Source organism: Aquarana catesbeiana, linkage group LG01 (genome assembly GCF_042186555.1).
Source record: "Aquarana catesbeiana isolate 2022-GZ linkage group LG01, ASM4218655v1, whole genome shotgun sequence".
In the NCBI taxonomy this organism is placed as follows: domain Eukaryota; kingdom Metazoa; phylum Chordata; class Amphibia; order Anura; family Ranidae; genus Aquarana; species Aquarana catesbeiana.
Window position 1 is genome coordinate 248,659,335 of NC_133324.1, and position 16,421 is coordinate 248,675,755.

Genomic DNA, 16,421 nt, shown 5'->3' on the forward strand with positions numbered 1-16,421 from the left:
CACCAAATTCCGACCGTCTAGAACGCGGTGATATACAACATGTACATGGGGACTAGAAAACAGAAGTTCAATAGCCAGTAGCCAATAGCTTCGGTCTCGTACTTGCTTCAGAGCATGCGTCGTTTTTGGTGCGTCGGAACAGCATACAGACGAGCGTTTTTTCCGATAGTAATTTGTTCGTCGGAAAAATATAGAACATGTTCTCTAAGTCCGTCTGAATTTTCGACAGAAAAAGTCCGATGGGGCATACACACGGTCGGAATATAAGATGAAAAGCTCCCATCGGACTCTTTCTGTCGGAAATTCCGCTTGTGTGTACGCGGCAAAACAGACAGACTCAACTTAAGAGCAAACCTACAGACCCCATCTTGTTTGTAACCTGGGGACCGCCTGTAGTTTCCATTCACACTGATTGTCCAACATGACCATCTGGGCCTTTCAGATAAATACTATAAAACAGAAGTGCTGCACCATCAAAATAAAGCTAGAAATAATTTTCTATACATTACAAAATAAATATTCAGATTTTTGTGTTTAACACTAACAATTTCACTATTGCCGAGCAGCAACCCCCTATGACGATGTTGGAAGTGACGAAATGCATTGAACGTGGCTACACGGCAACCAGAAGTGATGTCAGGACGTTGAGTCAGGAAGCGATAGTGACCACTCTGCTCCGTGAGGGTGAGACTGTGACACCTGACAATGATTTCAATATGGGCTTGTTTATTTTATTGTAACTGTAAGTGCAATTCTTTAAAATAAAAGCGGGTACCTTAAGGTTTTACACTATTGGAGGCATATTTTCTATTTCCTCTACCTGTGACTATACATGTGAGTGAATAGAATTTCAAGGTGCTTTTTATATTAACATATACAGTGCCTTGAAAAAGTATTCATACCCCTTGAAATTTTCCAAATTTTGTCATGTTACAACCAAAAACGTAAATGTATTTTATTGAGATTTTATGTGATAGACCAACACAAAGTGGCACATAATTGTGAAGTGAAAGGAAAAGGATACATGTTTTTCAACATTAAAAAAAAAAAAATATCTGAAAGGTGTGGCATGCATTTGTATTCAGCCCCCTTTACTCTGATACCCCTAACTAAAATCTAGTGGAACCAATTGCCTTCAGAAGTCACCTAATTAGTAAATAGAGTTCACCTGTGTATAATTTAATCTCAGTATAAATACAGCCGTTCTGTGAAGTCCTCAGAGGTTTGTTAGAGAACCTTGGTGAACAAATAGCATAATGAAGGCCAAGGAACACACTAGACAGGTCAGGAATAAAGTTGTGGAGAAGTTTAAAGCAGGGTTAGGTTATAAAAAAATATCCCAAGCTTTGAACATCTCACGGATCACTGTTCAATCCATCAGCTGGTAGCATCATGTTGTGGGGATGCTTCTCTTCAGCAGGGACAGGGAAGCTGGTCAGAGTTGATGGGAAGATGGATGGAGCCAAATACAGGGCAATCTTAGAAGAAAACCTGTTACAGTCTGCAAAAGACTTGAGACTGGGGCGGAGGTTCACTTTCCAGCAAGACAACGACCCTAAACATACAGCCAGAGCTACAATGGAATGGTTTAGATCAAAGCATATTCATGTGTTAGAATGGCCCAGTCAAAGTCCAGACCTAAATCCAATTGAGAATCTGTAGCAAGACTTGAAAATTGCCATTGATAGACGCTCTCCATCCAATCTGACAGAGCTTGAGCTATTTTGCAAAGAAGAATGGGCAAAAATGTCACTCTCTGGATGTGCAAAGCTGGTAGAGACATCCCCAAAAAGACTTGTGGCTGTAATTGCAGCGAAAGGTTGTTCTACAAAGTATTGACTCAGGGGGGGCTGAATACAAATGCATGCCACACTTTTCACATATTTATTTGTAAACAAATTTGAAAACCATTTATCATTTTTCTTCCACTTCACAGTTATGTGCCACTTTATTTGTTTGTCTATCACATAAAATCCCAATAAAATACATTTACGTTTTTGGTTGTAACATGACAAAATGTGGAAAATGTAAAGGGTATGAATACTTTTTCAAGGCACTGTAAGCGCTGTTTGCCAGTCATGAGAATGAATGGCAACACTATCTAGTAAGTGTTATGGTTAAGGGAATGGAATCTGCACAAGCACTGTGGTGTTGGATATGCAGTTATTATTAAGCATTATTATTTCAGTCAGAAGAAGTGTGACACTATTTTATCACACCTTTTGTGGAATTTATACATTCTATTTTGGATGGACTCATATTTATCCATCTTTTTTTGTAAAATTATTTTTTGATTTTTGTTTTGTGGTACGTTACTGTGGAGTTTTATTTGATTATTTCTAGTAATTTTTCACCTAGGTTAACAATTTCCTTACAGCAGTTTTTTTTAAAGAATGGAGGGCCACTATTTCTGTAAGAACACATTTGCTCATAACCTACACACTTTTCGATTATTCACACTTTTCTTTATATTTCATGTAAATACATACTGTATATATCAGAAAATCTCATTCTTGTTCCATAAACTGGAGAGTTTTGTGGTCATACTGAAGTAGAATCTGAACCATACAGCTAAAAGGATGTAAGATTACAATGCAAATAGTATAGAATTCAACCACATAACGTTTATGATTTTTTTTAACCTTCTTTACAATGGAGATGAATCATCCAGAGTACAACTCCCCACAATTAATAGTTTAGGGACAGTCTACAACAATCTGACCTACTGACCGAAACTCACAAACTTAAAAATAGGTGTTATCAGACATAGCCAACAACACCCTTTCTGGCCACATCTCAGGCATACTGTATGATCTGTGCTTTTGCATATATTCATTCGGGCCCTAAAAACAAAGCAAGCTGTATCAGCAGTACCTGGGTTAATAACATATAAAAAAATAACTTGCTGCCCTTCCTCCCTTGTGGCCACTATCCAAATGAAACACAGAAAGGAAGGCCAGCTGGTTTTCCTCAAGTCCTTATCCCAAAGCACAACCTGCACAGCATTCCAACTATCTCCGTACCATCCTCAGTGGAGAAAAGAAAAACACTTTATAAATGGAAACAGATTGTGTTTCCCCTGAACTGAATGGAATGATAACAGAGAAAATCAAAAATGGCACCATTCTCGTAACCCTGTATAAACAATGGTCACTTGGACTCACCTATATCAATAAAAGTGAGATAAAACAACCCTAGTTGTGCCCAGTACAGAAAGGACTTACAATATGAATCAAAGAGTAACAGAGGGGAGCAAGACATGACAACAAAATCAGCTCACATGGTATCAGGCTTTAAGATCAGATCCTGTAAAGTCCTAGGATGCACAGTTTTGGGTAGAGTGGAGAAGAGTGAGACCCTTTGTTAAGTTTTTTTTGCAATATGTTCCCACGGTGGGGAGATTTAACCCTAGAGTTGTTGCCGGGACAAGAGGTAAGGGGAGGTCTTCCAATGTGGACGTTTAAGCAGGATTAAACCTGACGTCTAGGGGTACTTCCATGTTGGGGCGATTGAACCCTAGAGTTGTTACTGTGACAATAGGTAGGGGGTAGTCTTCCAATCTGGACATTTCAGCAGGATTTAACCTGATGTCTAGGTGTACTCATAAGGTACTTGTAGACAAACAATGAACCCACTTTCAGCTGAATTTGGAAGCAAACACACTGTGTCCGCCATTCACCCCTGGCTGATCCACTAGGAGAAAATGTTAGTAGTCAGGTTTTTCGATTAATCTCTTGGACAGTATGTTTTTGAATGTTTATACACCTTTTAGAACATGATTTTATTGTTATAGCTTCACTACCTTGCTCATCTCCTCATTGGCTGAATGTTGGCTCTGGCTGAGAAGTTGTGAGTGTCTCATTAGAGGTTCCTGCAGAAGATCCAGTCTAGGCCTTTTTGTCTCAGTAAGTTCAATATCAGATGCCTTGCTCATGTCAGATATGTATGAATGGGGGTCTCCTCTCCCATGCAGTTCCTGTGACCTGGAGAAAGACCAACATATAAAAAGTTAAATTGAATTTCAAACTGAAGCACTAAACAAGCGTTTATGATAGTAATGAATATGAACATTGCGATACTGAACATATGATCTGGACAGCCATCGCTGAACAGCTGGAAGCATGTCTGTTAATATAAGTGCAAGTATGTTGGGCATCATGGCTTCAAATTTATATATGTTAAATGCAAAACAGTTTAAATGCTACCAGAGTGTTACTAAGATGACAGATATGCTCTAAATGTACTCACCTCTAATCAATCTAATATGGCATTTATTGTCACTTCTCTTTAATAATCCATAATTAAACATGGTGCATTTGTTTTGCAATCTAAACCTTATTCAAATGAATACTGTATTTGGACATATTCAAAAACGAAAAATACCACTAGGGCCAGGGATGATGATAGATAGATAGATAGATAGATAGATAGATAGATAGATAGATAGATAGATAGATAGATAGATAGATAGATAGATAGATAGATAGATAGATGCTCACTGTAGGTTCTTCTTTTTAACATTGGGAGTGACAAGCATTTTGTTTCTTCAAGCGGAACTTCAGTCATTTTTTCATCTTCCCATCTATTAAATCTTCTGCCCTTGTTGTTTTAACTTTGAATAGTAAAACATTTTTTTTTTTCGTTATGCAACCCACTTCCTGTTTCTTGTCTGGTAAAAAGCCTAGGCTTAAGAAATCTTGCACAGCTCTCTCTCGCTCTCGTGAGAGTTTGCCAGGAAGGGAGGAGGAATGAGTTATAAGAGGGCCAATGAGAGCTGCAGATCTGGAGGTGTGCCTCTGTGTGTCTGTGTAAATACAGGAAGTGAACAGGCAGCAGGTTCAGCTGCTCACAGTTAAAATGAATACAGCCAGACTCAGTGGAGGGAGATTTCTACAGCATATTTGGCAAGTACAGAATCACAGTATATATAAAATAACATGCAAAGTGGTTGGAGGGAAGCTTCATAATGGCAAAGATGTTTTTATTACAGATTATGTTAGCAGACTGCAGTTCCTCTTTAAATAGCGCTCCAGCACCACCCCAAACTCCACTTTCCAGGCAGCAGACTGAAGAGAAGGCCCACTGTCCTATTTATTTTTATCATTTACTTTTTATTTTACTTTTATTTTTTTTTAATGACATAAGGCTGCAATAATACATACATATTACAAGCAAGTTACCACTTCAAAATAAAATAAAAGGACACAAAATGAATGTACACCTGTCACAATAAAGAGAAATCTAATCTAATGTAAGGAAATTTATAAAATAACACAAATCCTTCATAAGGTAACAGAACATTACAGACCATGAAAACATAAATTTATATGTTTGAAAAGCATTCCACAGTGCATCCGGAAAGTATTCACAGCGCTTCACTTTTTCCACATTTTGTTATGTTATAGCCTTGTTCCAAAATGAATTAAATTCATTATTTTCCTCAAAATTCTACAAACAATACCCCATAATGACAACATGAAAGAAGTTTGTGTGAAATCTTTGCAAATTTTTTAAAAACAAAAAATGGAAAAAAAAAATCACATGCCTTTGCTCAATATTTTGTTGAAGTAACTTTGGAGCCATTTACAGCCTAAAGCCTTTTTTAATATGATGCTACAAGCTTGGAGGAAACCATTCAGGCCAAAAAGTTCAATCTCTGTGTCATCAGACCAGAGAATTTTGTTTCTCATGGTCTGAGAGTCCATCAGGTGGCCCTTTGGCAAACACCAGGCAGGCTGCCATGTGCCTTTTACTGAAGAGTGGCTTCCATCTGGCCACTCTACCATACAGGCCTGATTGGTAGAGCGCTGCAGAGATAGTTCTTCTGGAAGGTTCTCCTCTCTCCACAGAGAAACGTGGAGCTCTGTCAGAGTGACCATCGAGTTCTTGGTCACCTCCCCGACTAAGGCCCTTCTCCCCGAATGCTCAGTTTGGCCGGGGCGGCTCACTCTAGGAAGAGCCTTGGTGGTTCCAAACTTCTTCCATTTAGGGATGATGGAGGCCATTGTGTTCATTGGGACCTTCAATGCTGCAGAAAGTTTTCTGTGCCTCGATACAATCCTGTCTCGGAGATCTACAGACAATTCCTTATACTTCATGGCTTGGTTTGTGCTCTGACATGCGCTGTTAAAGCGGAGTTCCACACAAAAATGGAACTTCCACTTTTCGGAACCCTCCCCCCCTCCGGTGTCACATTTGGCACCTTTCAGGGGGGAGGGGGGTGCAGATACCTGTCTAAGACAGGTATTTGCACCCACTTCCGGCATAGACTCCCATGGGAGTCTACGCCTCTTCCTGTCCCCACTGTGCTGTCTCCTGGGAAACACACAGCTCCCAGGAGAGAGCGGGGACCACTTACGATGTGCAGCGCAACTCGCGCATGCGCAGTAGGGAACCGGGATGTGAAGCCGCAACGCTTCACTTCCTGATCCCCTCGCCTAGGATGGCGGCGGCAGCTGCTGAGAACCGAGCCGGTTCTCGGCGTCACCTGCCGACATCGCTGGACCCTGGGACAGGTAAGTGGCCATGTATTAAAAGTCAGCAGCTGCAGTATTTCAGTATTTGTAGCTGCTGGCTTTTAATATTTTTTTTTTTTTGGCAGTGTGGGTGGACCCCCCGCTTTAACTGTGGGTCCTTCTATTAGAGGTGTGTGCCTTTCCAAATCATGTCCAGTCAACTGAATTTACCACAGGTGGACTCCAATCAAGTTGTAGAAACATCTCAGGGATGATCAGTGGAAACAGGATGCTCCTGAGCTAAATTTTGGGTGTCATGGCAAAGGCTGTGAATACTAATGTACATGTACATGTGATTTTTTCATTTTTTATTTTTAAACTTTTTTTTAAATTTAAAAAAAAATTGCAAATATTTCAAACTTCTTTCACTTTGTCATTATGAGGTATTGTTTGTAGAATTTTGAGGAAAATAATCCAATCCTCACTGCTGGAGCTGAGGGACTCTCCTAGCTGCCGGGGGAAGAACTCCTCCAGTGACAGTGGGGGGGGGGGGGGGGGGGCGGGCGCAGTGAAGGGAAAGGAAAGACAGATTCTGGTGGTAGGGCACTCAATTCTTAGAAGGACAGAGAGGGCAATCTGTAACAAAGACCCGAAGCGCCAAACAGTATGTTGTCTACCGGGTGCTCAGGTTCGGCACATCACGGATCTTGTGAACAGATTACTGGGAGGGGCTGGGGAAGACCCAGCTGTCATGGTGCACGTTGGTACCAATGACAAAATCAGAGGCGGATGGAGTGTCCTAAAGAACGATTTTAGAGACTTAGGAGCTAAATTGAGGAAAAGGACCTCCAAGGTAGTATTCTCAGGAATACTACCGGTACATTGAGTCACACCAGAAAGGCAGAGGGAGATTAAAGAAGTAAACAAGTGGCTAAAGAGCTGGTGTAGTAAGGAGGGGTTTGGGTTCCTGGAGGACTGGGCCCCGTGTCACGAGACTAATACTCCCCGAGGCCGAGATGCCGAGAGCGGCTCGCCCTTACGACCACGCGCACCCAGACCCCTGAAATGGATACAGAGAGCTGGGGGCACGCGGAGGCACGGGCTTCCGGGAGGTAGGAGGTCCGGGAATAGGAAGCGGGTGCTCTGTAATCTGTAGGCGGAACCAGGAATGGGGACTGAGCCTAGGCAGAGGCAAACTGTAATTATAAACAGAGGTTAATGTGAAGCAGGCAGATCTAACAGTAGGAAGTCCGTTAATGCAGGCCAAGATCAGGGGTGTCAGGCAATCAGATAGAGACAAGTCCGTAATACAGGCAGAGGTCGGGGTATCAGGCAGTCCAGCAGAGTAGTGGTTAACAGGCCAAGGTTTGATACACAGAGACAGGCAGGTAGTGGGTTAATCCGGTAGAGTAGTTAGTTAACAAGCCAGGGTTTGGTACACAGAGACAGGCAGGTAGTGGGTCGGTAGAGTAGTTAGTTAACAAGCCAGGGTTTGGTACACAGAGACAGGCAGGTATCAGGATATCACAGGCACAGGGGGACAGGGAGAGCTGACGACGAACCAGCAACCCGACTGGGCGCTGGAGCCGTCAGAAATAGTCTCCCTGCCCGGCGAGCGCGTCAGTGTGACGCGCTACCGGGCACCCGCACGGGCTACGGCGCGCACACGGGGACCGCCGTGCACCCGCGCGCGCCGCACCATCAGGCCGCGGGCGGGTGTGCGGCGAAGCGCCAGGCCACCGCGCATGCGCCCCGGAGCCCGGCGAGCGGAGACGCTCCCTGGCTCCTGACAGTGCCCCCCTCCTAAGGGCGGACACTGGACGCCTAGGCTAGCCATCAGTTCTGGATGATCTTGGTGGAAAGTTTGGATTAACCGTGGAGCATGCAGGTTCCTAGCAGGTTCCCAAGAATTATCCTCAGGTGGGTAACCCTTCCACTGAATCAGATACTGTAGCTGCCTGCCCTTCTTCCTACAGCCTAGAATGGACTCCACTTCAAACTCATTTTCGCCATCTATTCTGACTGGAGGAGGCGGAGGCTCTCTTCTTCCCGGAAAAGGGCTAGGCACCACAGGCTTCAACAGTGACACGTGGAACACAGGATGGATCCGATATGTTTTAGGAAGTGCTAGCTCAACAGCCACAGGGTTAATGATCCTCTTGACCTGGAACGGACCGATGAACTTGGGTCCAAGTTTCCGAGATGGTCATGGTAGTCTAAGGTTAATGGTGGACAACCAGACCTCCTCTCCTAAGTCGAACTTTGGATTCGCCTTCCTGCCCCGATCGTACTGTCTTTTGTAATCTTCCTGCGCCTTGTGTAACATATCTTGAATCTTCTGGAAATTGGATTGCAACGAGGTTATCCGGTCCTGAACGGCGGGGACGGTCATCTCAGGAATGTCTTTAGCAAAGGACGTGGGATGGAACCCACAATTTGCCCAGAAGGGTGTCTGGTTGGTAGAGGCATGAATTGAATTATTGTATGCGAATTCAGCGTAAGGAAGAAGACTCGCCCAATCATCCTGAGAACCTGAACAAAAGCAACGGAGGTATTGCTCTAGCGTTTGGTTTGTCCTCTCCGTCTGGCCGTTGCTTTGGGGGTGATAAGCTGAGGAAAGACAAACATTGATGCCCAGGGACTTGCAGAGTTCTCTCCAAAATTTGGACGTAAATTGCACGCCTCTGTCTGACACAATGCTTCTTGGTAACCCATGGAGCCTCACGACCTCTTTTAGGAAGACATCGGCTGTGTCTACGGCAGATGGAGTGCCCCTCATGGGCAAGAAATGGGCCATTTTGGAGAAGCGATTGACAATGACAAGGATGGTAGAAAAATTTTCCGAGGTAGGTAGGTCGACAATAAAATCCATGGACACATCAGCCCATGGTCGTTCTGGGATGGGCAAAGGTTTGAGCAGGCCCCAGGACCTAGTGTTTTGGCCCTTGTTCCGCTGGCACAGGGAACAGGACGCCACGTACTTTTTACAATCCCGTCTCCATCCTGGCCACCAAAAAGACCGAGAAAGTAATTCAGATGTCTTCTTACTTCCGAAGTGTCCTGCCATCTTATGGTCATGACACATCTTGAGAGCTAAGGGCCGAGTCCCTTGTGGGACGAATATTTTTCCCTTGATCCAGAAAAGATCCTCGTATTTCCTCAAAGAGTGCACTACTGGTTCTGTACACGAGCTGGATGAGGATCTAATGGATGACATTAAATCTGCTTGAGTTAGTCCCAGAAAGTTTTGTGGAGAGAGGATCGTGCTTGGCATTGACGTTTGAGAGTCTGCGGAGAACATCCGAGAGAGAGCATCGGCTTTCCCGTTCTTTGCTCCAGGTCTGTAGGCTATATGAAAGTTGAAACGGGAGAAGAAGAGGGCCCAACGGGCTTGGCGGGGTTTTAGTCGTCTTGCTGTTCGGAGGTACTCTAGATTCTTGTGATCCGTAAAGATCATGACCGGGTGTATAGCACCCTCCAGCAAATACCTCCACTCCTCTAAAGCGAACTTTATAGCCAGCAGCTCCCTATCACCCACGTCGTAGTTGAGTTCCGGTGGACTGAGTTTCCTAGAGGCGAAGGCTACCGGATGCAGGATGGCCTTAGGTCCCTGTCTCTGGGAGAGAATTGCTCCAGTTGCGATCTCTGATGCGTCTACTTCTAATACGAAGGGTTGAGTCGGGTCAGGATGACAAAGGATTGGGGCGGAACTTAACAATCTCTTCAATGTTAGGAAAGCCTCTTGAGCGGCTGAAGACCACTGAAAAGAACTGTGCTGACGGGTTAGTTGAGTAATAGGTGCCACGATGGCCGAGAATCCAACAATAAATTTTCGGTAGAAGTTGGCGAACCCGATAAACCTCTGTACCCCTTTCTTGTTAGATGGAGCCGGCCACTCCTGGATTGCCTGAATCTTCTGCGGATCCATTGCGACCCCATTGGTTGAAAGGATGAATCCCAGAAACTGAATGGTTGATTTTTCAAATTCGCACTTTTCAGCTTTCAAGTATAGCTTGTGCTGTTGAAGTATGGTAAGAACCTTCTTGACGTGTCTCTTGTGTATCTCTAACGTGGGGGAGAAGATAAGAATGTCGTCCAGGTATACCACAAGGAAGTCATCCAGGTATTCTCGGAATATGTCGTTCACCAGGTGTTGAAAGGTGGCCGGGGCGTTACAGAGACCGAATGGCATCACTAAATACTCAAAATGCCCGAATCTGGACCTAAAAGCCGTCTTCCATTCGTCCCCAGCCCTGATTCTGACAAGATTGTAGGCCCCCCGGAGGTCAAGTTTAGAGAACACCCTAGCTGATCGGAACCTTTGAAATAGCTCAGGAATGAGTGGTAGCGGGTACCGGTTCTTAATTGTGATGTTATTGAGTTGTCGATAGTCCACACAAGGTCTTAGGGTACCGTCTTTTTTCCCAACGAAAAAGATACCCGCTCCAGCGGGTGACGATGAAGGACGGATGAAGCCCTTCTTGAGATTTTCGTCGATATATTGCTTAAGAGCTTCTAGCTCGGTTTCTGAGAGAGGGAATATCCGACCGAAGGGAATCTCGGACCCGGGAAAAAGGTCGATTGGACAGTCGTAGGACCGATGAGGTGGTAGGCGGTCAGCCAACTGTTTACTGAAGACCTCTTGGAATTCGAGATACTCGGAGGGTACGTGTTGAAGGTTGCCTGTTGGAACGGCCATTGTAGCACAAACTTTGGGAGCCGGAGGCAAACAATGCTGAGAGCAATATTGGGAAGAGAAGGATACTGCCTTGGTGCTCCATTTGATCTGCGGATCGTGAGCCTGTAGCCAGGGCAAGCCTAGTATGACAGGAAAGATAGGTGAATGGATCAGGTCGAGTCGTAAGAATTCCTGGTGGCCGGAATCAGTAGTTACTGGAATGGGTTGAGTTTCCTGGGTGATGGGACCTGAGCTAGGAAGGGATCCGTCTGCTAGGTGCACCCGTAAGTCTTGGTCTTTGGTTTGTATGGGAATGTTCAAACTGTGCGCCAAGGCAGAGTCTATGAAGCAACTGCACGCTCCCGAATCAATGATGGCCTGCAGTCGGGTCTCCCCTTCCGGAAGCTGTAGGGAGATAAACAACATCACATAAGTCTTGGGAATATCATTGTTTGGATAGTTCAACACAACTGGCTGAGGGGACTTACTGGGCCTGATCGGACAGCTGCGCAGGAAATGGCCGGTTCCTCCGCAGTAGAGACATAGGTTGGACTGTCGCCTGCGTTGCTTCTCTTCGGAGGTTAGTGGACCCCGAACCAAGCCGAGCTGCATTGGTTCGACCTCGGGGCCTGGTGAAACAGCAACCGTAGTTGAGGTTGGGGTCTGTGCGGAGTGGGGTCTTGGTAATGCCCAGGTGGGTCGTGGACCTTGGAAACGCTCTGAGCGTCGCTCCCGTAGTCGCCTATCAAGTTTCGTGGCTGCCTGAATGAGTTCTTCCAGGGAAGCAGGGGTTTCCATCCTAGCCAATTCATCCTTAAGTGACTCTGCCAGACCTTGGCGGTATTGATAGCGTAGGGCCGGCTCGTTCCAATTTGTATCGGCCGCCCATTTGCGGAACTCCACGGTATAGTCCTCAATAGGTCGTCTTCCTTGGGAGAGATGGTGCAGGATGGCCTCAGCTGTAGCCATACGCTGCGGATCATCATAGAGCTGGGACATACTCTCAAAGAAGGCCTCGATGGTGTTTAAAACAGGACTGCTCTGTTCCATCAAGCTGTGGGCCCACGCTTGGGGTTCTTCGGAAAGTAGGGAGATCGCAAATCCCACCTTAACGATTTCCGAAGAGAAGGTTCTCGGTTGGAGAGTGAAGTAAAGGGAGCAGGCATTCTTGAAGGCCCTAAACTTCTTACGGTCCCCCGAGACCCGTTCGGGTGTAGGGACCCTGGGTTCCGGAAGTGCCATGACGACAGTGGGGTTAGCGGAGGCCTGCGGAAGCGGACCTCCACTGCTGGGTGCGGGAGCTGCGGCTGCGGAGGGTAGTGACCCTGTGATCTGCTGAAGGCGGTTATCAATTTGGGTATAACCTTCCTGCAATTTCTGTACCGAGTCCGCAAGAGTAGATACCTGTTGGCACAGGATCTCCAGAGGAGAGCGCGCTCTGTCGGCCTCGGACATCTGGCTGGTGCGTACTGTCACGAGACTAATACTCCCCGAGGCCGAGATGCCGAGAGCGGCTCGCCCTTACGACCACGCGCACCCAGACCCCTGAAATGGGTACAGAGAGCTGGGGGCACGCGGAGGCACGGGCTTCCGGGAGGTAGGAGGTCCGGGAATAGGAAGCGGGTGCTCTGTAATCTGTAGGCGGAACCAGGAATGGGGACTGAGCCTAGGCAGAGGCAAACTGTAATTATAAACAGAGGTTAATGTGAAGCAGGCAGATCTAACAGTAGGAAGTCCGTTAATGCAGGCCAAGATCAGGGGTGTCAGGCAATCAGATAGAGACAAGTCCGTAATACAGGCAGAGGTCGGGGTATCAGGCAGTCCAGCAGAGTAGTGGTTAACAGGCCAAGGTTTGATACACAGAGACAGGCAGGTAGTGGGTTAATCCGGTAGAGTAGTTAGTTAACAAGCCAGGGTTTGGTACACAGAGACAGGCAGGTAGTGGGTTAATCCGGTAGAGTAGTTAGTTAACAAGCCAGGGTTTGGTACACAGAGACAGGCAGGTATCAGGATATCACAGGCACAGGGGGACAGGGAGAGCTGACGACGAACCAGCAACCCGACTGGGCGCTGGAGCCGTCAGAAATAGTCTCCCTGCCCGGCGAGCGCGTCAGTGTGACACGCTACCGGGCACCCGCACGGGCTACGGCGCGCACACGGGGACCGCCGTGCACCCGCGCGCGCCGCACCATCAGGCGGCGGGTGTGCGGCGAAGCGCCAGGCCACCGCGCATGCGCCCCGGAGCCCGGCGAGCGGAGACGCTCCCTGGCTCCTGACACCCCGACTTCTCAGTCGATAAACGGTACTATAGAAGGGACGGACTGCACCTAAATGAGGAGGGTGCAGATCTGCTGGGAATGAAGATGGCCAAAAAGTTAGAGGGGTTTTTAAACTAGGAGATGGGGGGGAGGGTCCAGAGGTAGAGACAGTCAGCACGGAAGATATTCCAGAGGGTAGTATTGGGGGCATTAGTGGTAGGTTGACCAAAGCACAAAAACACAAGGTAAGTATAGTAGCAAGTCCTAGTTGCAATCTCGAAACACTCAATACAAGGACAATATGCGACCGGTCTAAACTATGTGGCATGTTCACCAATGCCAGGAGCATGGCGGACAAGATGGGTGAACTAGAGATACTGTTGTACGAGGAGGATTTGGATTTTGTGGGAAATTCAGAGACCTGGTTCAACAGCTCTCATGATTGGCTGGCAAACATTCAAGGGTATACCCTTTACCGCAAGGATAGAGAGGGTAAAAAAGGGGGAGGGGTATGCCTATATATCAAGAATAATGTACAAGTGAATGTGAGAGATGACATCACTGCGGGAGCTAGGGAGGAGGTGGAGTCTTTATGGCTAGAGCTCCAAAGGGATGAAGCTAAGGGGAAAATAATACTGAGAGTATGCTATAGGCCCCCTAACCTGAGGGAGGAAGTGGAGACAGATCTCCTATCACAATTTGGATTAGCAACAAGGATGGGAAGTGTTATCATAATGGGGGATTTTAATTATCCAGAGTTAGACTGGGTGGAGGGAACCGCGCATTAATTTAAGGCTCGCCAGTTCCTTAATGTCCTGCAGGACAATTTTATGGGTCAGATGGTAGACGCTAGAGGTCGACCGATATGGGTTTTTCTCTGGCCGATGCCGATGCCGATATTTAGAAATCGCGGTGGCCGATGGCCGATATATGATGCCGATTTTTTTGGGCCGATATATTAGGCCGATTTTTTTTCTTTTTTTTTTTTCCCTTCATCTCATAAAATCTAACAGTTAGACCCCTTTCACACTGGGGCGTTTTTCAGGCGCTTTTGGGCTAAAAATAGCGCCTGTAAAGTGCCTGTAAAACGGCTCCCCTGCAGTCTCAGTGTGATATCCCGAGTGCTTTCACACTGAGGCGATGCGATGGCAGGATGTTAAAAAAAAGTCCTGCAAGCAGCATCTATGGAGCGGTGTATACTGCTCCTCCACCACTCCTGCCCATTGAAATGAATGTGTACCGCTGTCGAATCGCCTGCAAAGCGTTTCGGCAGCAGCGCTTCATGGGCGCATTTAACCCCTTCCTTGGCCGCTAGCTGGGTTATAAGCGCCCCGCTAGCAGCCGAATAGCGCCGCTAAAATGACGGTAAAGCGCCGCTAAAACTAACAGCGTTTTACCGTCAACGCATGCCCGCTCTAGTGTGAAAGCAATCTTAAGTAGTAAGTGATACAGAAATTTTTTTACATTTAAACATTAAACAAAACAAACCTTCAATCAGTTCACTTGTATGTATAATTTAGATAAAAAAAAAAAACTATATCTTAAATATTAAATACACAAAAACAGGTAATCAAAACTTTTGGACGAAAAAAAAATGGGCTTACTTTACGGCTTTTTTTTTTTTTATTTCATTAATTTTTTTTTTTTAAATTGCGTTTGAAAGACCGCTGCGCAAATACCGTGTGACATAAAATATTGCAACAACTGCTATTTTATTCCCTAGGGTCTCTGCTAAAAAAAATATATATAATGTTTGGGGGTTCTAAGTGATTTTCTAGCAGAAAATACAGGATTTTTACTTGTAAGCAACAAGTATCAGAAAAGATTGAGTCTTTAAATGGTTAAACTGAGAACTTCTACACACGGAGTTCAGTCTATTGATAAAAGAACTTGAAAAGATACAAATGTATCTTCTTATCAGACTTGGCAGGCTGCCCAGAGGAGGAGAGAATCCTCTACACAGATAACTCCAGAAAACTTGCATTGACTTCTATTACAGAAGTCATTTGCAAGTCCTGCTGAAGTTATAATCGGCTTTTTTATCAGCACAATCGGCCGATGCCGATTAAGTAAAAAAAGCTAAATATCGGCCGATATATCGGCCGGCCGATATATCGGTCGACCTCTAGTAGACGCACCAACTAGAAATAAAACATTACTGGATCTACTGATTACCAACAATACAGACCTGATCACGGATGTGGAAATACGAGGCAATTTAGGTAACAGCAATCACAGGTCAATTAGTTTCAGTATAAATCACACAAATAGGAAACATAAAGGGAATACAAAGACACTGAATTTCAAAAGAGCCAACTTCCCTAAACTACAAACCTTGCTAAAAGGCATAAATTGGGATAAAATATTAGCGAACAAAAAACACGGAGGAGAGATGGGTTTGCTTTAAGAGCATATTAAATAAGGGCATTAGCCAATGCATCCCATTGGGTAATAAATTTAAAAGAGCGAACAAAAGTCCTAGATGGCTTAACTCCAATGTAAAAATGCATATAAAAGCAAAGGAGAAGGCCTTCAAAAAATACAAGGTTGAGGGATCATCCTGAGCATTCAGACTTTATAAAGAATGCAACAAGAAATGTAAGGGTGCAATTAGGACAGCTAAGATAGAACATGAAAGACACATAGCGGAGAAGAGCAAAAAAATCCCAAGAAATTCTTTAAGTACGTAAACAGTAAAAAAGGGACGACAGACCATATTGGCCCCATAAAGAATGAGGAAGGACATCTGGTTACAAAGGATGGGGAGATGGCGAAGGTATTGAATTTATTCTTCTCCTCAGTCTTCACAAGTGAATTGGGGGGCTTCAGTAACCAAAACTGTGTTTATCCTCATGACACAACACAGGAAGCACCTCCATGGTTAACAGAGGACAGAATTAAAAGTAGACTTGAGAAACTTAACATTAATAAATCACCGGGACCAGATGACTTGCATCCGAGGGTACTTAGGGAACTCAGTCAAGTGATTGCCAGACCGTTGTTCCTAATTTTTACAGACAGTCTACTGAC

The 16,421-nt window shown here is 45.3% G+C and overlaps 1 protein-coding gene across 18 annotated transcripts in view; it reads right to left on the reverse strand.

Annotated features, from left to right (window-relative positions):
- The window catches only part of NCOR2 (nuclear receptor corepressor 2), a 712,221-nt gene that overhangs the window by 430,015 nt on the left and 265,785 nt on the right, over positions 1 to 16,421 (reverse strand). For all 18 annotated transcript variants that reach the window (XM_073627809.1, XM_073627730.1, XM_073627722.1 and 15 more), the window contains exon 4: positions 3,803 to 3,983. In XM_073627809.1, coding sequence (XP_073483910.1) covers positions 3,803 to 3,983 — 181 coding nt within the window. The remainder of the gene's footprint in view (positions 1 to 3,802; positions 3,984 to 16,421) is intronic.